Genomic DNA, 20,245 nt, shown 5'->3' on the forward strand with positions numbered 1-20,245 from the left:
ATTTGGACTTAAAACAAATTCAAACTAATTAAAATCTATTAAAGTGAGAATTTCATATTTTCTAAGAAAGTCAAAAAATAATTATTTCTGTCTTTTGCTCAATAGGCCGTCAACTCACTATTATACGATCATAGGTATCATTCTCATACTTAAAAATCATTCACCCCCGGAAATAATAACACAATTACCACCCTTATTTTTCTATTCCCCACATGGAATAGCTATCTTCAAACGTTTGAATTTGAAGTTGAAAATGATATTTTTGCCAATTTCTCAACTGGCAATAGTGAATTATAGGATTAATAGGATTATTCTTTAACAAGGTAGGACTGTTTATAGATACCATCTTGCCGTGAAACTATACGATCCTAATATCCAATATTTAAGACACAATCAACTTTTATAATCGGTACACAAGTGATCATGTACCCCATGGATTCAGGTGCCATTTTGTAATGAATAAATAAAAACATATTCTGCAACACAATGTTGAAGTAATTTAATTACTAGTAAAGGCTGATGCACAAACGAAAAATAATTTAAAAAATGTATAGAATGCACTAAGCAGCCGTAAACGACTGCCATTCAGTTTGAACGGTTCACTTATTTTACCAAACATAATTGATTAGAAATTACAAATTGTTTTTCAGAAATCCAATATAAATCACTTTACATACATGTACATTCATACTTTTGATTGTGTACGGTACATCAATATTTAAATTTTATTCAGGCATATTTGGGCTTTAAGTGTAAAAGAAAATAATCACTAGGTTACAGTAGACATCCAAATTGATAGAAAAATTGTTGCCTCTATCAAATTTTCTAAATTTCAGATTTATTTAATTAATCTTGTAAACATCTATACCTACAAAATCTAATTATTTTTTTGAATTTATTTAGGATATCCTCCTCCACAGAACCCAGCCTATCCCCCACGTAAGTTTGTTTGGATGTATTAACGGTAGTTTAGAAGCATGAGAAGATTTATGTTATATTGTCAGATAGAATTGTGAACACAAAAAGAACAAAAAAACATAGTACATGTACATCAAATCCATTCACCTGTCAATCGTCCTGGTCAGGCCTGGAAATAACGGTTTTAGATGTACCTGACAAAATGTCAGGCACTAATAAATAGTACTTGACATTTCCAACTTAAGTGTCGGACTTACGTATTAATAACATCAATAAAAAAAGACAAATCAGTGCCGAACAAAATGAGTCTGTGACAGGTGCCTATTTCCAGGCTTGATCCTGGTCAACATGAAACTACAATTCACACATTTTTTTCATTATTTAAAATAATTTTTGCAACTTTATATGTTTTGTGGAGCAACCATGCTTGCTATGTTTTTCTTTTCAGTATGTTTGGGCATGCTCTATAGAAGCCATTTGCTTTTTAGTTTACTTCAGAACTGAGCAACTGCCATTAAACAGTTCTAAAACTATTTATCAGTGAACTTGATGTTATCTCTGTTCACTTAAAAAATAGTTTTCACAATAAAATATTTTCATAAATAAAAAAAAGAAGTCTTGCAACATCCATGATTATATTCTGAAATTGTTTTGAATGAATGCAATCAACCCAGTGATCACGTCATGGTTTACATCTGTTTTGACAGTTTTTATCGTTGCGAAATTTTTATCAGATCTTTGTACACACAGTACACACACTAAACAGAATTGAACAATTGTTAGGCTGATATTCGCTTTAGAGAACAAACTTTCCCAATCTTGTAGTTTGCAAGATATTACCAATCCCTCAATTGACATAAAGAGTCTTTAATGTGTTTGTACTATTAATCATCGTAATCTAACCACCTATTAGCTAGGTCAGACACATACTTCCAATTAGTTTTCAACTTTTGTCATAAGATTTCTTACCACAGTCAATTAAAGATACATTATGTAAGATTTAGATAAAGAGCTGGGCATTCTTGCTATAATAGTTCAAAAATAGATAATGAAAAATTAATATATTGAAAATTACATTCAAATTACTCTATTGCGAATGCAGCGAGATATTAGCCTTTGAAGGTTTGACAAAATGTGTGCATTAATTACATGTATATCTCAGGCCTAAAGACCTACAAAAGGCAGATTTAGCTCTTGCATAATGTATGTTTAATTAGGTTAATGCTCATGAACAATAATCAAATATTATTGGTGTAAATGTGTTCACTTTAGAATTACTATATTTGGCATTAAGTAAATGATACATTATAATGTAGTTCTCTACAATATACTTCTCTTAGTATAAGTACTTGATTTTCATTATACTGTTTTGTATGTATTAAAGTTTAATTTTCTCTAAACTAAGAGCAGGGTCATACAGACACCCTAACACTTGTTTTATTGTGTACAATGTTTATCATGGATTGTTGTGAAATCGGGTAGTCTATTTATTCTATTTATAGTGACTGACTCAGGAACGGATCCTTGTTGATAAGTACCTTTAAAAGTGGCCTAGATATTGACATTAGCAATTTGCTAAGTACATATTATATACACTGTGTATTATATATTGATATATGGTCATTGCAAATTGGCTGACACACTAGTCTAACACTTATTTGTGTGTTTATTATTAATAAATGTCAATGTGAATATGATTAGCTTAATGTGGCTGACTATTAATGATAGCCTAATTACAAGGACAAATACACCCATTTTGGAAAAGGGAATAGGGGGGTGCGGAAGCATTTGTTTGCCTTTTTAAACTGCAACTAGTGGCTAGTTCTAGGCATATATCCGATATACCCCTTATAGTAGGAGTCTAGGGGCTTAAGTTCTCTGGACTTTAATTCATTTAGTATTATAGCTTTGTATTTGTTTTAAAAAAAAAAAAATCCAGAAAAGGGTCAGGAGGGCGAAATTTATAAAGTCATGCTTTATTCATTTTGGTTACAAGAAATTGGGGTGTTAAATTTAATTCCCTATTTTTAAGGCCTTGAATTATAAGAAATGATACTGGGAATAAACTGCATGTCAAAAGTTTTGGGCTAATTTCAATATTAAAACTATAATCCCATTTACTAGTAGCAAGATAAAGCAATGTCACATAGACCATCAACATGTAACTTAAGCAATCCCTTTTGGGCATTGATAAAATTACACATCCCCACCCAAACACATTTTTAGTTGATTGGACATTTGCCAAAGTCATACAAAACTTGTACAGTTATTCAGGGTTGATTCAATAGCAAATGTTTAGCTTTGTACTATTAGGCCATGATAACACTTTTATTTGAACACTGACTATCATATGAAAATAGAAGTTTACCCAACGCTGTTCTATTAAATATTCATGAACATCTTTATACGTCATGACCTATTTTCATTATTAATTGTCATATGGCAGTTCAATCTTATCAAACACAGAATGGGGTTGAACATAATTGAATTCTCTGATCATTAGAGATTAGATTATGTGTATGGTATCCTAAGTTTTAAGCCTGGGTATACAAGTCTAAAACATTAAATTGTGAATAAATGGTACATTTTACTTCCTTTATATTACATGTACGTCCTATAAAATGTCATGTCACTCTCCTTCTGTAGTTGTTTATAACCTGACCAATTTCAAATAAAAAATGTACTCTTTCTGCATAAAGGGATATTTGTAATTTGAAGTCTGAAGACAGCCTTTAGACATTTGAATGGAAATGATCAATAGACTAGACTAGAAACACAATATTATGTTATTTTATGAATACCCTGTGGTGTTCAATCTGGACAATCATATGTTATTGAATATCAGTTTTTATGTGTGGTTTAATGGTCGAGAGCAAGACATTAAGTAATATATTGAAACAACACAAGTGACATAGTCACAACTTGTAGTTTCAATATATTATGCAATGTTTTTAGCTCAAGACCATTAAACAACTTAAAATACATACACTCGCATGTGCTTTGCAATGAAATGCATCACATGGGTCCAAAATTTTAACTGATATAAATAATGGACGCTTGGCACATTGCCTGTACCATTATTTGAAATAATGGTACGCCAACGTTAAAGAATTGTGTCACATCTGTATTTTAAGTATAGTTATGTCACTTTGATTGTAAGGTGAATGTAAAGTACCTTATCAAACTTATGAAAAATATTTTTCTCAAGTATGACATAGTATTATAGTACATAATAGAAATCCTTTGAATTACCTACAAAATTATATTACATCGTACCTCAACCAGCAATACATGTACCGGACATACTATAAAAATCAGTACTTAGTAGTACATGTACATTTCAACATGACGCGATTTATACAATATTGCATGGCAGCGGTACTGTGGAAACAACAATATGAATAATGAGGTAGGTACTAAATATTAATTAATAAACTTGGTAATAGATTAGCTTATATATATATATAATACAAAAATATGATTAATGCTTTTAAACTCTCTGTCCTTGTTTCTTGAAACAGCCTCTCTTTAACTTTCGCATACTTTATAAGAAGTGTGATTTATTGTAGTTTATTAGATACTCTCTTTAAATAATCCTAAATGTATTTTCAAATCGCACTTAACACCCAGCTTCTGAGAATATGGACTAAAGTGTTTTACACAAATTACAGTGAACTGCAAGCAGAACTTTAATGCAGATTAACAAAAAGATTATCGATTCAGTTTAGGCCATCACGGTCTGCACTTCAATAAGCTATGTGAACTTGCAATAATACAGATCCACCAAAAATTTAACTTCGGAGCAGCCTTGACAACTGAACCCAAACTGTGTACATGTAACCTTAAAAACTGAACCCAAACTGTGTACATGTAACCTTAAAAACTGAACCCAAACTGTGTACATGTAATACTTTATGCCATTGTTAATTTAAAGTTAATCGCTCACTGGATAATCTTTTAAAAGAATCTTTCAAGTCATTAAGCTTTTCATTACTTTGGGGCCTGGTCAACCAACCCCTTTCTATTTTTATAATAAATAGCCTAGGAAAGCAAAGTGCAAAAGTAAGCTGGTAACCATACATATAGACCAATAGTAATAAGGAACTGTCATTCCTTGGGGTCTTGTCATAGGATCTTGTCACTTGTCTCCATCTTTCCGAGTGTGATTTTATTATTATTAATAACCGGTAATGGTAATGAGCAGAAGAAACTGGTTACCATAGTGACCAATAACAAAAATGTTAAAAATGTAAATTATGGCAAATCCTTATTATATTAATTATAACCCAGGTATTTAATGTCACTACTGATGACTATGGCATAGAGTCTGCAAATCATACATGGCTATTAAAATAATGAAATATGCAGGATTCAAAATTATCATAAGTGTGATTGAGCCTTTGGCACCCTTCTACCTCAATTAATATACCGTATAATATTATAATACCTAAATTGATTTCTTTTGACACTTATTATGAATATTGTATTGTAGTACTTTACATGTTCTTTATAAATATTGTATATACATAAAATCTATATAAATATTCTATTCACTATACATGAAATCTATTCATTGTAAATATTTGTAGTGTAATGATATGATTGGTTTGTGTACAGTAAGGGTTAAAAAAACGTTAAAACAAATTGCTATTTCTGATAATAACTTTCAGAGTTATTGCCCTTTTAGTGAAAATTATATAGGTTAAACTCATCAGCGCTCTATCAGATGCATAGTCAGTATATAAAAAATATGACATATAATCTTGTATTTGATAATATTATTAATGACTGTTAATGTTCCATATAATGTACCGGTACATTGAGATCTTACTAATCAATATCGATATTACAATCTTTAATGGGTATTAAGTAAAAGCAGTATATACAATAACTCACAGCTTTATGGATAACATTCAATTAGTTTATTGTTACCCATTCCTATATAACTTTCTGTAACATGTTTGAATGTAGGGGAGTTGGATGGTCGAATGGTTAGCACGCGCGTGCTGTATCATAAGGTTTGTCATTGAGTCAACTGACGTGGTTTCGATTCCCCGGTTGTACGTGACAAGGAGTAGGGTCGCCTGTCCAACCTCGTGGGTTTTCTCTGGGTCCTACAGTTTTCTCCCACTGCTAAAGACCCCTACGCGCAAGCAAATTATTGAAATAAAATTGAACCATATGTTCATCCCAAAATGACCTAGTTTGTGTTGAGTGGATGTTAAACTCCATTTCTCTCTCTCTCTCTCTCTCTCTCTCTCTCTCTCTCTGATTGTATCTTTGTTTGATAACAATGAGAGTACCCTCATTAAAATGTTGGGGTTAATAAACCCAGTAATTTTTATCCGATTTAAAAAAACATATTATTATATCACCGTTAAACCCTAAGGGCGGTTGAGTTCGAATTTCGTGAAAATCGGCCCGATTTTGTTGAAACTTGAAATGTAAGTTTATAACCCAAAGATCTCGGTTGCTTTCGATATTCGCGCATATTGGACCGTAACTTCCTGAATTATGGCCCCTGATTGTACGCAAAAACGCGTTTTTTGGCTTGTGGACCCAATAGAGGTCATAATTTTTATCCGATTTAAAAAAAACGTATTATTATATCACCGTTAAACCCTAAGGATGGTTGAGTTTGAATTTCGTGAAAATCGGCCCAAAACTGACAGACAAAATGGCCACTGTTCGTTCTCAAATAGCTTAAAAATATGGTATATCAAGGTTGTAGATCATATAGAGGTCACAATTTTTATCTGATTTTGTTGAAACTTGAAATGTAAGTTTATAACACAAAGATCTCGGTTCCTTTTCATATTCGCGCATATCGGACTGTAACTTCATGAATTATGGCCCCTGATTGTACGCAAAAACGCCTTTTTTGACTTGTGGACCCTATAGAGGTCATAATTTTTATCCGATTTAAAAAAACGTGTTAATATATAACTGTTACACCCTAAGGACGGCTGAGTTTGAATTTCGTGAAAATCAGCCCAAAACTGACAGACAAAATGGCCGCCCTTCGTTCTCAATTAGCGTAAAAATATGGTATATCAAGGTTGTAGACCCTATAGAGGTCACAATTTTTATCCGATTTTGTTGAAACTTGAAATGTAAGTTTATAACTCAAAGATCTTGGTTCCTTTCGATATTTGCGCATATCGAATTGTAATTTTTTGAATTATGGCCCTTGATTGTAGGAAAAATCACTTTCGTTTTAGCTTGTTTTCTATCCATCTCTCGAAAATGTGGGCGTATCCTGCCTGGCAGCCGCTGGTTTTATAAATAAATCAAAAATGTCCATTCTTTGCTATTTTGAGATGAGTGTTTATACCTGTACATGTAGTATTAAATATTATTACGCTCTACTGGCTTGGGATGATTATTTATCCTTGGTTGTCATGTAGACGTTTTGATGCAATAAACATTTTGTGTAGGGGTCAGCTGATTGTTTTCATTTGTTTGTGTCCTTGGATCACAATCCATATCGGTTGTCTTTGTCCAATCTGATTAAAATAGAGATCTATATTTCCTTTGGTTTTATTTTTTTATACTTTCAATGGTCTCTACTACATGAAGATCTGACCGGTTGTAGTGGAAGGTCGTGTCATATGAGCGGCTTTGGCCCTATGACGTCAGTCATTTGATTAACCAATCAGCGTTGATAAAAAATCCACGTCACAGACCGTTTCATTGGCTAAACCCTCACATCATCCAAAATGCAGGTTATATAACAACTCTTCCAGATCCTAGTGTAGTAGAGACAAGTAAAACGAAATTTTGAACTACAATGTATAAAAAAAAAAATGAAACGAAATAGGATCTGTGTCGGTGTTTTAATTAGATTAGTCATTGTCAAAGGAAAATTAGATGTATGTTATATCAACCCCACTCTATAAATCTTAATGACATTAATGTACATGTACATCTGGTAATAAAGACAATACATACAAACTACATCCACATTTCCGCTTTTTATTATGTCTCTATTTTCTCAACTGTAGACCTATGCTTTTAACTGTAATTATCTTTTGCTTTTTGATAACATATCACCTGTTGTTTTTGATAACATATCACCTGTTGTTTTTGTTACCTTTTTAGCCTATAGGGCTTTTACTATCACTTCTGTTGTAAACATTTTTGTCTCCTTCTTCACAATTTCTAAATTTTATATATAGATTGTATATACAGCTTTTATTAATCATGGGGATTTCTATTTGTTTATATTAAGAATTTCTGTATCCTAATGGCGGAACAGAGGCACTTGAAAGGGTGAATGGAATGAAATAGGGTTTAACATATCCTTTTTGGCACCAACTAGCCTAATATTTACCAACATATGCATGCAGTTTGCTATGAGATCGGTTTTGCCGCCGACAACGGTGCTTCGGCCTTTGATTTCGATGTCTTGGGTCTATAATTCAAATTGCTATTCGTACTGAGTTTTTACTCTTTGTTATTCAATGTCATATAATTATAAAGCTAAAGGAAATTGTCTCCTTTGAAAAATTTACAAATATTAATAAAAGGATATAATCACATTAAAGAAAATATATTGATTTGAAATATTTACAGTCCTAAAATATGAAATAAATCAAAAACAGTCAAATATTTTATTATTTCAATTGAATCGAATAGATACACTGTGTATTTTATATTCCTATTGCCGTGGATTTTATATTATATGTTAATCAGGCATTATGAAAGAGCTAAATCTACCAATTGCAGGTATTTCTTTAGGCCTGAAATGTATATAAACTATTTGATTAGACATTTATTAACATAACAAGACCATAATCAACCCTTGATGCCATTTTATGGGTCCGATTTTCCACAGATTTGCACTTCAACAGCTGTTGATGATTTACCGTAAAAATGGATAATCGAGACTTTGTAACGATTTAAAATGAGGATTTCTCGGCTTAGAGTAAAGTAATTTGACTGAAATTTTCAGCATATTCCCTTGACATTATCTATTTTTTAAAACTATTATAGCGAGATAGAACTGTCAGCTCTTTATCTAATCTGCCATAATGCTACTTTTAAGTAGGGTCAGTCAGGCATTTCTCAGATGTTATTATGGCCAAGGACAGAAAATATTAAATCTCTGCAAAGAGACTTTCAGATAAATATTTTCCTTCAAAATTAAAAATGTCAAAAGTTAACAAATTTTGATGTCAGATATCTATTATATACTTTTGTCTAACAAGGGTTTTTATTGGTCACATGTTGTAAAAGAACAAATATTTGTATATAACCTTATTTAAGAGATTACAATTAGAATTGAAATTTGTGGAAAAATATTGTCGATGCCCCGAAAAAATTACATAGGATCTTTGAAATATAAATACTATCTGAAAGACTGGCTTGTGAAACTAAAATATTTTGTTCCAGTTAGAATACATATATCAGACAATATGCTTACAATAATTTATTTTATTTGATACTAAAATTTGACCTTTTCAGCTATGCAAGGATTTGGTTCACCACCACCACCTGGACAAGGATATGCTCCACCTCCACCTCCAAATTACAATACAGGATATGGACAACCTAATGCTCCTGGTTATGCACCCTATAATCCACCACCACCACAATATGGAGGACCACAAGCGACAACAGTTGTAGTTCAACCCGCATATACTTCTGTCGTACAACATTTCCGTGAATCACCCGTTCATACCAGATGTCCACACTGTCAAGCTGAGATTATGACAGCCACTCATTATGAGACTGGCACTCTGAGTTGGATTATTTGCTTGATTCTGTGTTTTGTAGGGTAAGTTGAAGTAAATCAATCTTTGATTTCGCTAAAAAATAAAAATGGATTTAAATGAGTTTGATTTGGTTTGTGAAGATTGAGTCCATGTTGAGATAAAACGTGATTAAAATAAGTAAGGAAACTGACTTCCGCAAACTATTTCAAATTAACAATATAATTATGTAGATTTTGTCCAGGAACTAACCGAAATAACATTAAGATGAACTCAATTCAGCACATTTGTATAGCCTCGGAATCAAATACATGTAGGTTTAACGGAGTTAGATAAAATAATATAGAAAATTGACTAGCACACTCTGTGGTTGTATCATATTATTAATAGTTATTAATACATTGATTATATATTGAAATTTAAGAAAGTGTGTTTAGAAATAATATACTATGATAATTAAAGAATTATGTGAAACCTGGGAAATTCTATCAGTGTAGAAAGTGAAAGAGTATGTACATTTGTATATATACTGTTTGTAGGTAATATACATTTACATGTACATATTGATATAGTGACTTTCGGCAGGATTTATATTATAATACAGAAATTCGAGGGGGGTTGGATGGCCGAATGGTTAGCGCGAGCGAGCTGTATCATAAGGCCTGTCATTGATTCAACTGGCTTGGTTTCGAATCCCCGGTTGTACGTGACAAGGAGTAGGGGCGCCTGTCCAACCTCATGGGTTTTCTCCGGGTCCTCCGGTTTCCTCCTACTGCTAAAGACCACTACGCGCAAGTGAATTATTGAAATAAAATTAAAACCATATGTTAGTCCTGAAATGACCTAGTTTGTGTCGAGTGGACGTTAAACCCCATTTCTCCCTCTCTCTCTCACAGAAATTTGATGGAAACTCTCGGGTGATACGATCAAACATATTACAGCAAGTTATATACAATCAAGTTATATACAATCAAGTTATATACAATCGAGTGACAGAAGCCAATCAAAGTAACTGTGATAGGGTGTCAGAGACTGTATATATATAATGATAATTATGGTGATGAACAACCTGTAGAACAGGAAACCTTAAATACAAAATTTAATATAGCGAGAGAGAGAAATGGGGTTTAATGTCCACTCGACACAAACTAGGTCATTTCAGGACTAAAGGATGGTTCAGTTTTTTTTCAATAATTCGCTTGCACGTGTAGGGGTCTTTAGCAGTGGGAGGACCCAGAGAAAACCCAGGAGGTTAGGCAGGCAACCCTACTCCTTGACAAATACAACCTGGGAATTGAAACCACACCAGTTGACTCAATGACACAACTGGCATATGCTAACATTTCGGCCATCCAAACCCCCAATTAATATAGCACTTACATTACTGATAAAAGTAATTATCAATATTAAAATCAACAATGAGTTGCTAAACAAATAAAACTGATAAATAAACTAGTTTATGATATATATAAACAACAACATAAACAGTTGATAAATATACTCCAGTATACAGATTAAGTTCTGGTTGGTTTCTCCAGGCCACAAGTTCACAAAGCATTCTCAGACTCCAGTTAAACATGCATTATGCAATAACTAAATCTGCTTATTGCAGGTCTATCTTTAGGCCTGAAATTTTATCTAATTTATTAATTAGACATTAATCAACTAATCAAGACCATAATCAACTCTCGATGCCATAGGATATCTCTGATATTAAGTAGATTAGAACGGTTCAGCCATATTGTAATTTTGAGTAAATTCTTAACTTACGTCTGAGAATGCTTTGTGAACTTTGGGTCTGATTTGTATTACTTCAAGAATTTTTCTGGTCTTGGTTGATGGCTCGGGTTCTTGTTTGGTTCCAATTAACTCGATTGGGTTTATTGATGTTTAAATATTCTGTCACTGCTGTGAAATGCAGGTCCTGCTGTTAAACATGGAAATAATTCATAGAAATATTCTTAGATTTCTGTATAAAGTAAACTTATGATATTTTGTGCCTTTCAGGTGTAGCGCAGGATGTTGCCTGATACCGTTCTGTGTTGATGGATGTAAAGATGTTGTTCATAGTTGTCCTAATTGTCGACAACATATTTCTCGCTGGGGTCGAATGTAATGGAAGAGTATGATGGATCCGATTCATGTATTTAAGAAACTGTCTGTGTATATACAGTACCTGACTAATATAAAATAATTCTCAAAAATTGTTTGAAAATTTGTCACGCAATTATTTATCTGATCTTTTAACGGCATTTAGTAACTGGATAGAGCAATAAACTATAACACATACTTATAAAAGAACAATTACTTGCTTGAACACGTTGAGAGAATACATGCACTCTTCGAAACATCGCCTAAATAAATCAGTAATTGTTCTTCCATAAGTATGGGGGGGGGGGGGGTTGGATGGCTGAATGGTTAGCGTGCGCGCGCTGTATCATAAAGTCTTTCATTGAGTCGACTGGCGTGGTTTCGAATCCCCGGTTGTACGTGACAAGGAGTAGGGTCGACTGTCCAACCTCGTGGGTTTTCTCCGGGTCCTCCGGTTTCCTCCCACTGCTAAGCGCAAGCGAATTATTGAAATAAAATTAAACCATATGTTAGTCCCGAAATGACCTAGTTGTGTCGAGTGGTCATTAAACCCCATTTCTCTCTCTCTCTCTCCATAAGTATGTGTTATAGTTTAATTAATTATCTTTTTATTCTGTAGATTTTTAAAAAATCACTTTTGATAAAAGTGTATTTAAGACCGTATCTGAACAAATCCTGACAGGATTAAAGGTTACACCACATGACAACAATTTGATGGACCTAGACAGAACACCCTTGGCTATTATAACAATCAGGAGCACTGAGTTACAATCATAAATTTATTTAATATAATAGATGTTGTTGATTATTGGTAGTGAGCATTATAATGAAGATGTGTATTCATTGTGATACATTATAATGAAATGTGTATTCATTATGATACATTATAATGAAGATGTGTATTCATTATGATACATTATAATGAAGATATGTATTCATTATGATACATTATAATGAAGAAGTGTATTTATTGTGATACATTATGATGAAGGTGTGTATTCGTTGTGATACATTATGATATTAAAGTTGGATAATTCAACGTATTCTGATTTTACTAGGCTTTTATTGTTTCCATATGGATATATTTTTTAATGTTGTGTGTTTTATGTCAATTTTAAAAAGATTTTACACTTTTCATCATTCATTCATGTAGAGGTTTACAACAATCAGTTTTAAGCCTAGCTTATGTCGCCCTACGACTAGACGAAACTGACGACGACTGAGAGATTATGCCGCTACGACTGAATTTATCCACAACTGGACACAACCACGAGCAACCAGTTGGTCGTAAGCATACTAATGTCGCCCAGTGTCAGTTGCAGAATCGGAGCCACAACTAATCATGTGACGGCCACGTGATAACCTTAAAAATAGCTATGGGCATGCGGAAAGAGGTGAGTTCCACATCATGCACTATTATCACTTCGTCTGCTTCATTTCACTTGTCCGCCATGTTTGTTGCCTCCGCCTCGGTACCATGTGACTAAATAACCAGATCTTATTGCTGACCCAAGTTAGTCGTGGGTGTGCTGATGTCGCTTGCGACTAAGGAAAATTAGTAGTCTTCAGTCATAGACAAGTTGTGGGAGTAGAACATGTGCGACTAGTTGCTGTCCAACATAGACCAGTCGTAAGAGCACTCAGGTCGCCCAGGTATTTACGACTGATCAGTTCCACTTTATCGTAACCGGTTGCCGATTTCGAGTTCCGTCAGTTTTGTTGCGTCGTAGAGTGACATGAGTTAGACTTTAAAATTCAATGTGACTTTAGTAAAAATAATATAATAAAAGGAGAAAGACAAACAAGTTATGTCCATTATACCATAAAATGTATTGTGTTCAATTGATGGTTTTAATTTATGCTCATTCTAATAATTTGCGGTTTTATAAAAAACAATGCATGGACCAAATGGATTTTGTTAATAGTTTTAGTGTTCACACTTGAAAGTCCTGGATATTTGACTGAAGTTGTTTCTGACTAAGTCCATATTTGAGTATAGTCAGTGACATACTTCAAGGAAAATATTTTTGGTGAAGAATAGAAAGATATTTGACCCCATAGTGTGCAGGTCTGTCTATATTTTATTATTGCATATTGTATAGTCTATCTGCATTTGCTATTTTACTAGAACCATTTGATATTATGTGGCTATAGATAGTATAGAACCCGTGGCTATATCGAACCCTGATATTATTTGACTAGAACCATGTGATATTATGTGTCTAGAACCACCTGATATTATGTGACTAGGACCACCATGTGACTACAACCACCTGATATTATGTGACTACAACCATGTGATATAATTTGACTAGGACCTGGCACCTGATATTATATGACCACCTGATATTATGTGACTAGGTCCACCTGATATTATGTGACTACAACCACTGTGTGACTACAACCACCTGATATTATGTGACTACAACCACCTGATATCATGTGACTACAACCACCTGATATTATGTGACTACAACCAACTGATATTATGTGACTAGGACCACGTGATATTATATGACTACAACCACCTGCTGTGGCTAGAACCATGTGATATTATGTGACTACAACCACCTGATATCATGTGGCTAGATAGGATTACCCGATATTATTTGACTAGGACCATGTAATATTTTATGACTGGTTATATCCACCTGATATTATGCATGAATCATGTTTATATTCTCCTTTATAAAAATGTGAAATCAAATATTTAATGTTTTTTCAAAAGTTTCAATAAAAACTTTTAGTTTTAAAAAAAAAACATTTGTTTGCTTATCTGTAATGTGTTTTTATATCAAGATGTTGTTCCTACATTTACTACAAATTCCTAATATTTATAACTTAAAACTTGTTCAATATCTAAGTGGAACATTGCAATAACACCTGAAATTGAAAAGCTTTAACACTACACATTTAGGATCCTAGGTTTTTATTAAACACACATTATGCAAGAGCTAAATCTGTCTATTGCAGGTCTTTCTTTAGGCCTGAAAATGGAATGTTATTAATTATACATTAATTAACTTATCCAGACCATAATCAACTCTCGATGGCTCGCTAGCCTGCGATCTTTAGTGGATTATGAGCCGATTTACTGCATAACTTTTCTTCACGATTTAACGATTAACTGGATAATCGAGACTCTGCTGTTTATCGTTCTGACTTTAGTAATGATGATCGAGGCTAGGCGGAAATTTCAATTGCTTAGTTCTCAGGTCATAGTGGATCAATTTGAATGAAATTTTCAGCAAATTGCCTTTACATTATCTAGTTTTTAACTATTATAGTGAGAACTGCCAACTCAGTATCGAATCTCCCATAATGTATCTTTAATGAAAAGAACAAAATAAAAATGACTGCATATGTTTAAAAACTTATTAGGGACATATTTGGATAGAATTGCAGTTCTGTAATTCTTCATGCTTTTGTTTTCGAATAACTCCTAAAAATAAGGGGGAAAGGGGTATCCTCGTGATACCCAGTATCCATTTACAAATGTTGAAAACAAAAATTCATAGATTTTCTACAAACCTGATGGAACTTTAATAAATATTTGTCATAATTTTTTTACGTTTCTTACTGTTTTCATAGCCGTTGCATTACTGCATGTTATTTTGAAGTTATTTTTGTTGTACTTGGGCATCAAAGCCCATTTTAGCACATTACTGCATTGGAAATTTTATCATACTTGGCACAAAACTAATTTTCAACAAATTTTCAACAAAGAAATGTACACTGTGACGACAATATCTTGTTCTAAAGGAAACAAATGTATGTTCTTATGGTTATGGAAACAATCTAGTCATAAGTGCTTAGTACATTTCAACGGGGAATTATCATGAATTCAATGACGTATAAAATAATCAGTGATAAATGTAAACACACGGCAATTCATAAAGGTAATTTGATTCAACAAAATCAAAGGAACACTTTCGATATGTGCATTGAACAGTTTTTATATAGATATGTGCATTGAACCGTTTGTATGATATTGGTATGTGCATTGAACAGTTTGTATATCGATATGTGCATTGAACAGTTTGTATATCGATATGTGCTTTGAACATTTTCAAGTATACCAATATGTGCATTAGCAGTTTCAAGTATACCAATATGTGCTTTGAACAGTTTCAAGTATACCGATATGTGCATTGGAACAGTTTGTACATCTTAAATGTTGAACAGAGTTGACTTAAAAATATGAATATGAATACATACACAAGTATGTGGTAGGTTACCAATTCAGTATTATGAATATCATGGACCACTATTGTTGTTATTTCATGCGATTTTCACCATCCAAGAAAACATTGTGGACACTGAATATTAATCTGTGAATATAGGCCTTTGCCAGTGCCTGGCTTGCCTTTGACTTAATCGAGTTACATGCCTGGTTTACTTGATCATTTCATTTTGACCAACCATGGTTTATTGTGTACGTTGTTGTATTTTGATATTTACGTCTTATCGACAAACCATGGTTTATTGTGTATGTTGTATAGTAATATTTGTGCAAAACCATGGTTTATTGTGTACGTTGTATAGTAATATTTATATCTTAGTGACAACTGCTGTAGGTTAGAACACCATTAACATTATTGACCATCAAAAATGATGTCTCCCTTAATACTTACAGAAAAATGGCTTCAAATGGCTTCCTTAAAATTATAAAAAATATAATGCTTTTTTAAAGAATAATTATGAAATGACATAATATTTTAGAAAATATAATGGTTTTTTTTTTTTGTGTGTGTGATTTTGACCCATTGGAATAGCTTTCCTTTAAACTGTTGTGTGATGAACATAAAACAGGTCTCTATCAGCGGACTTTACGTTAGATTGACAGTTTTATTTGTCCCCAAATCAGCGATGCCATTTGATTTTAAATAAGTAAATTGGAGCTTTATCCAATAACAGATTCCTTCGATAACACCTGACAAGTTGTTGGATGACGGTGTACTTACACAGAACTGCATTTTATTTAATTTTAAATTTAAAAGATTTCTGTGATGAAATTTCTAAGTTGAGATATTTACTCTATAGAACAACAAGGGTATGGAGCTCCTCCAGGGTATGGACAACCACAACAAGGTTATGGACAACCACAACAAGGTTATACAGGAAACACGACCGTAGTAGTTGCTCAACCCCAAGTGTCTGTGATACAACAGTTCCGCGAAGCACCAGTTCGTACTCAATGTCCCCACTGTCGAGCTGACGTTGTGACAGCCACTCGGTATGAGATTGGAACTCTGACATGGATCGTCTGTTTGGTACTTTGCTTAGTTGGGTAAGTAAATAGAGATTATAGATAGCGCACAGGTAAACACAAAATATCAATATTTTTATCAAAATAATCGTCAAGATTTCTGGTTGGTATTGATTTAGACACAACTTCCAACATACTAGGAAGATCTGGGATGTATGTTTAGAAGCATAAGATGACACTTTAGACCAATGTGTAAAGGATAGAGAGTCCATGAATAATGGACAGTAAAAGGGTCTTATCGTTCTGTTTTAAATTGACAGTAAAAAGGGTCTTATATTGTGAACAAAACTTTGGGTGTTCTATGGAACATAAGCATATCCCATCTAATGCAAGACAATTCTCACTAATTTATACTGAAACGGTGCAATACGTTAAATATTTTTAGAATCAAATTGCACAAAAATTACAAGGTTTCAAGAACCTTTGGGTGTTCTTTAAAAGATAAGCATATGCTGCCTGATGCAAGACAATTATCATTAATTTATACTAAAACAGGGGAATACTTTCAAACATATTTAGAATCAAATTATGCAAAAATTACAAGGTTTCAAGAACCTTGTTACTGTGACAATAATTGTTGATTTTATAAACATTTTTCCATATGCAAAATGGTTTGTATTTCATTTTGGATGTTATTTTCAATATCTGCATTATATCATTATGGGATTGGAATACAGTTGCATGACACTGTCAAAGTGAGGACAGAATAATAATTTTTGCATAGTTGATACTGTATGTCAGAAATTTTGATTATTAAAAAAGTAAAGAATTGTGATAATCTATGAGTTTACACATAATGCCCATATGAAGTTATTATAATACATTTATAATAACATTGAAAAGCAACATTCAGAGATGTATTCCTTGGTCATTTTTATGGAAATGTGATCGTCTATTGCAGTCGCCCCCGTCTGTCATCCACAATTTCTTGTGAACACTACATTTATTATCAGCTATTTTAAAATTTATATATGTTAAATTATAGTGAGATGAAGAATCCTATTGAATTTCAACAATATTTGTTCATTATTTCTAGAATTATGGCCCTAGTTTGACTTTGTAGATATTTGTGAACGTTCTAATGACAAAAGTATTAAATTGAATTTTAGCAATTTCTGTTAATTACTTCTAAAGTTATGGCCCTTGTTTCACTTTATTGAACCTTGTGAATGCTATTTTGACAAAGGTGTCATCCAATCTGTATGAAATTAATATCAGTATCTTGTAAATGCTCCCATTATCTACAAAATAAATATGCAACAACGTTGTCGACTGCTCAGACCATTTAGCTGCTGTGGGCAATCTCTCTTCTAAAAGTATAATACATTTTATGTTTTAAAGTATGCTAGGTATTATTTGCATTTTCACAAAGGTCTGTCATTGATTTCGATTCCCCAGTTGTACGTGACAAGGGGTAGGGTCGCCTGTCCAACTTCATCCGGTTTCTCCTTGTCCTCAGGTTTCCTTCCACTGCTAAAGAAATGAAATGGGGTTTAAAGTCCTACTGTTCTGCTCCTATACTGGGCTAATGAAGACGGGCATAGGCCATACAGTGTGCTATGAGGGAAATTTTGCCCGGGCAGCGGCACTATCGCCTACTCTTATATCGAATTCCAACTGCCATGGGATCTTTTACGTGCATTCTAATGTATACACGGGACCTCCGTTTTTCGTCTCATCCGAAGGAATAGACAGCTGTCCTTGTCAGGCCCTCCGTTCTGCACCACTGACAAGGGGAAACCACGTCGGAAAATCAGGATGAACTTTCTCGGCCAATGCAGGGATCGAACACCCGACCTCCAGGCTAGTGAGCCAGCGTCTTAACCACCTAGCCACCACTGCTAAAGACCCCTACGCTCAAGTGAATTAGTGAAATAAAATTGACGTAGTTTGTGTCGAGTTGATGTTATGGAAACAAACTCATAAAACCAATGCTAGATAATCACCGGTTTGGATTCAATCAGAATTAAAGTAGGCCCATCAGGTTCCTCTACTACCAATAAAAGATGTCAATGACTTTGTCTTGTTATATTGTACAGCATAGATAGATGAAATTTCAATTTTTCATAACTTTGTAAATACTTAACCATTCTCGGACTAATATTCCTACTAGAGATTCAACTTCCACAATACAATACATTCCTATAGTACTAAAGAGAGCAGAACAGTAGGACGTATAACCCATTTCATTTCATTTATGACACATCAAGGCTTTAAGTTATAGATGAATCCAGGGGAAGAACGATCTAAATAAGTCACATTTTTGTCTTTTCGTGTAAAAGGCAAAACAGACTTTTAGACAAGGATGCTTGATGCGAACAGAACAACGAGTGGGTTTAATTACAACTTCAAAATGATGTTTAATACAAATCATAATTACCAGTACAACAACTGACTTCCACTTTTCAGCCAAATTAAAGTCAAATAAATACGATGGACTTGTATTTGTCCGTGAGGCCATTTCACAAGGGCCTTGGTTCGATGTGACTCCTATCAATTTTTAGGCCGCGGTTAATTAATTGTTTGTTTCTCATGACCCACCCGCATGTCTGTTTTCATCCGTAATAATTACGCACTTCCATAATTATTTGGTCAAATTTAGGCTAGTGAGCTCCAAAATTTTTCCTTTAAAACTATATTTGTTTGCCTTTAAATATGAACAATGAATTGACGCATTAAAATACACTATTTATTGCTGAACAGGACACCGTAGGTGATAAGTAAAGTGCGGTACTTAAAAGTAGGCTAGAATGTGAATGTGAGTCCATCCGCAAAACGGAAGTGATAAAGCCGTATCATATCTGTCATCCATACCAAGGAATGGTAGCTACAACATTCACCAAAGACCACATATATACTCTATAAGGCACTTGTCATTTGTAATAAAATTCACAGAAAGATATAAATGTCTTTTGATTCCTGCTAAATTATTTCATTTACTGACTAGCAACGGTCCTAGAACTGCCGCCATGAGATAGCCTCGATCATGAGATACCAACTGGTTGACACTGCTTCACGCCCTTCACGGTATTTTATTAAAAACACTATATAAACAGTCTCAAAAGGACACAGAGATACAAATAAATGTAAACAGTTTGATTAAGATAGACACAATAATAAAAGTATTCATATTATCATGATGCCTCTTGCCGAAGATGTGTTCAAAGTTGACGACAATTAACATACGGGCTATTTCCATGGCATTGGTACTATCTTCGCTCACGGCTAGAGAAACGCCAACGTGTCGGGGTTC

At 33.5% G+C, this 20,245-nt stretch overlaps 1 protein-coding gene across 4 annotated transcripts in view; it reads left to right on the forward strand.

Moving 5' to 3' along the window:
- The window catches only part of LOC126812066 (cell death-inducing p53-target protein 1 homolog), a 37,172-nt gene that overhangs the window by 3,688 nt on the left and 13,239 nt on the right, over window positions 1-20,245 (forward strand). For 2 of the 4 annotated variants that reach the window (XM_050538244.2, XM_056098722.1), the window contains exons 3-5: window positions 904-939; window positions 9,385-9,697; window positions 11,640-12,455. In XM_050538244.2, coding sequence (XP_050394201.2) covers window positions 904-939; window positions 9,385-9,697; window positions 11,640-11,748 — 458 coding nt within the window. In that variant the 3' untranslated portion in view covers window positions 11,749-12,455. Of the gene's footprint in view, window positions 1-903; window positions 940-9,384; window positions 9,698-11,639; window positions 12,456-16,766; window positions 17,014-20,245 lie in introns of those variants that run through there. The other 2 variants (XM_050538242.2, XM_050538241.2) reach the window with 2 other exon arrangements.

This window comes from Patella vulgata, chromosome 2 (genome assembly GCF_932274485.2).
Source record: "Patella vulgata chromosome 2, xgPatVulg1.2, whole genome shotgun sequence".
NCBI lineage: Eukaryota > Metazoa > Mollusca > Gastropoda > Patellidae > Patella > Patella vulgata.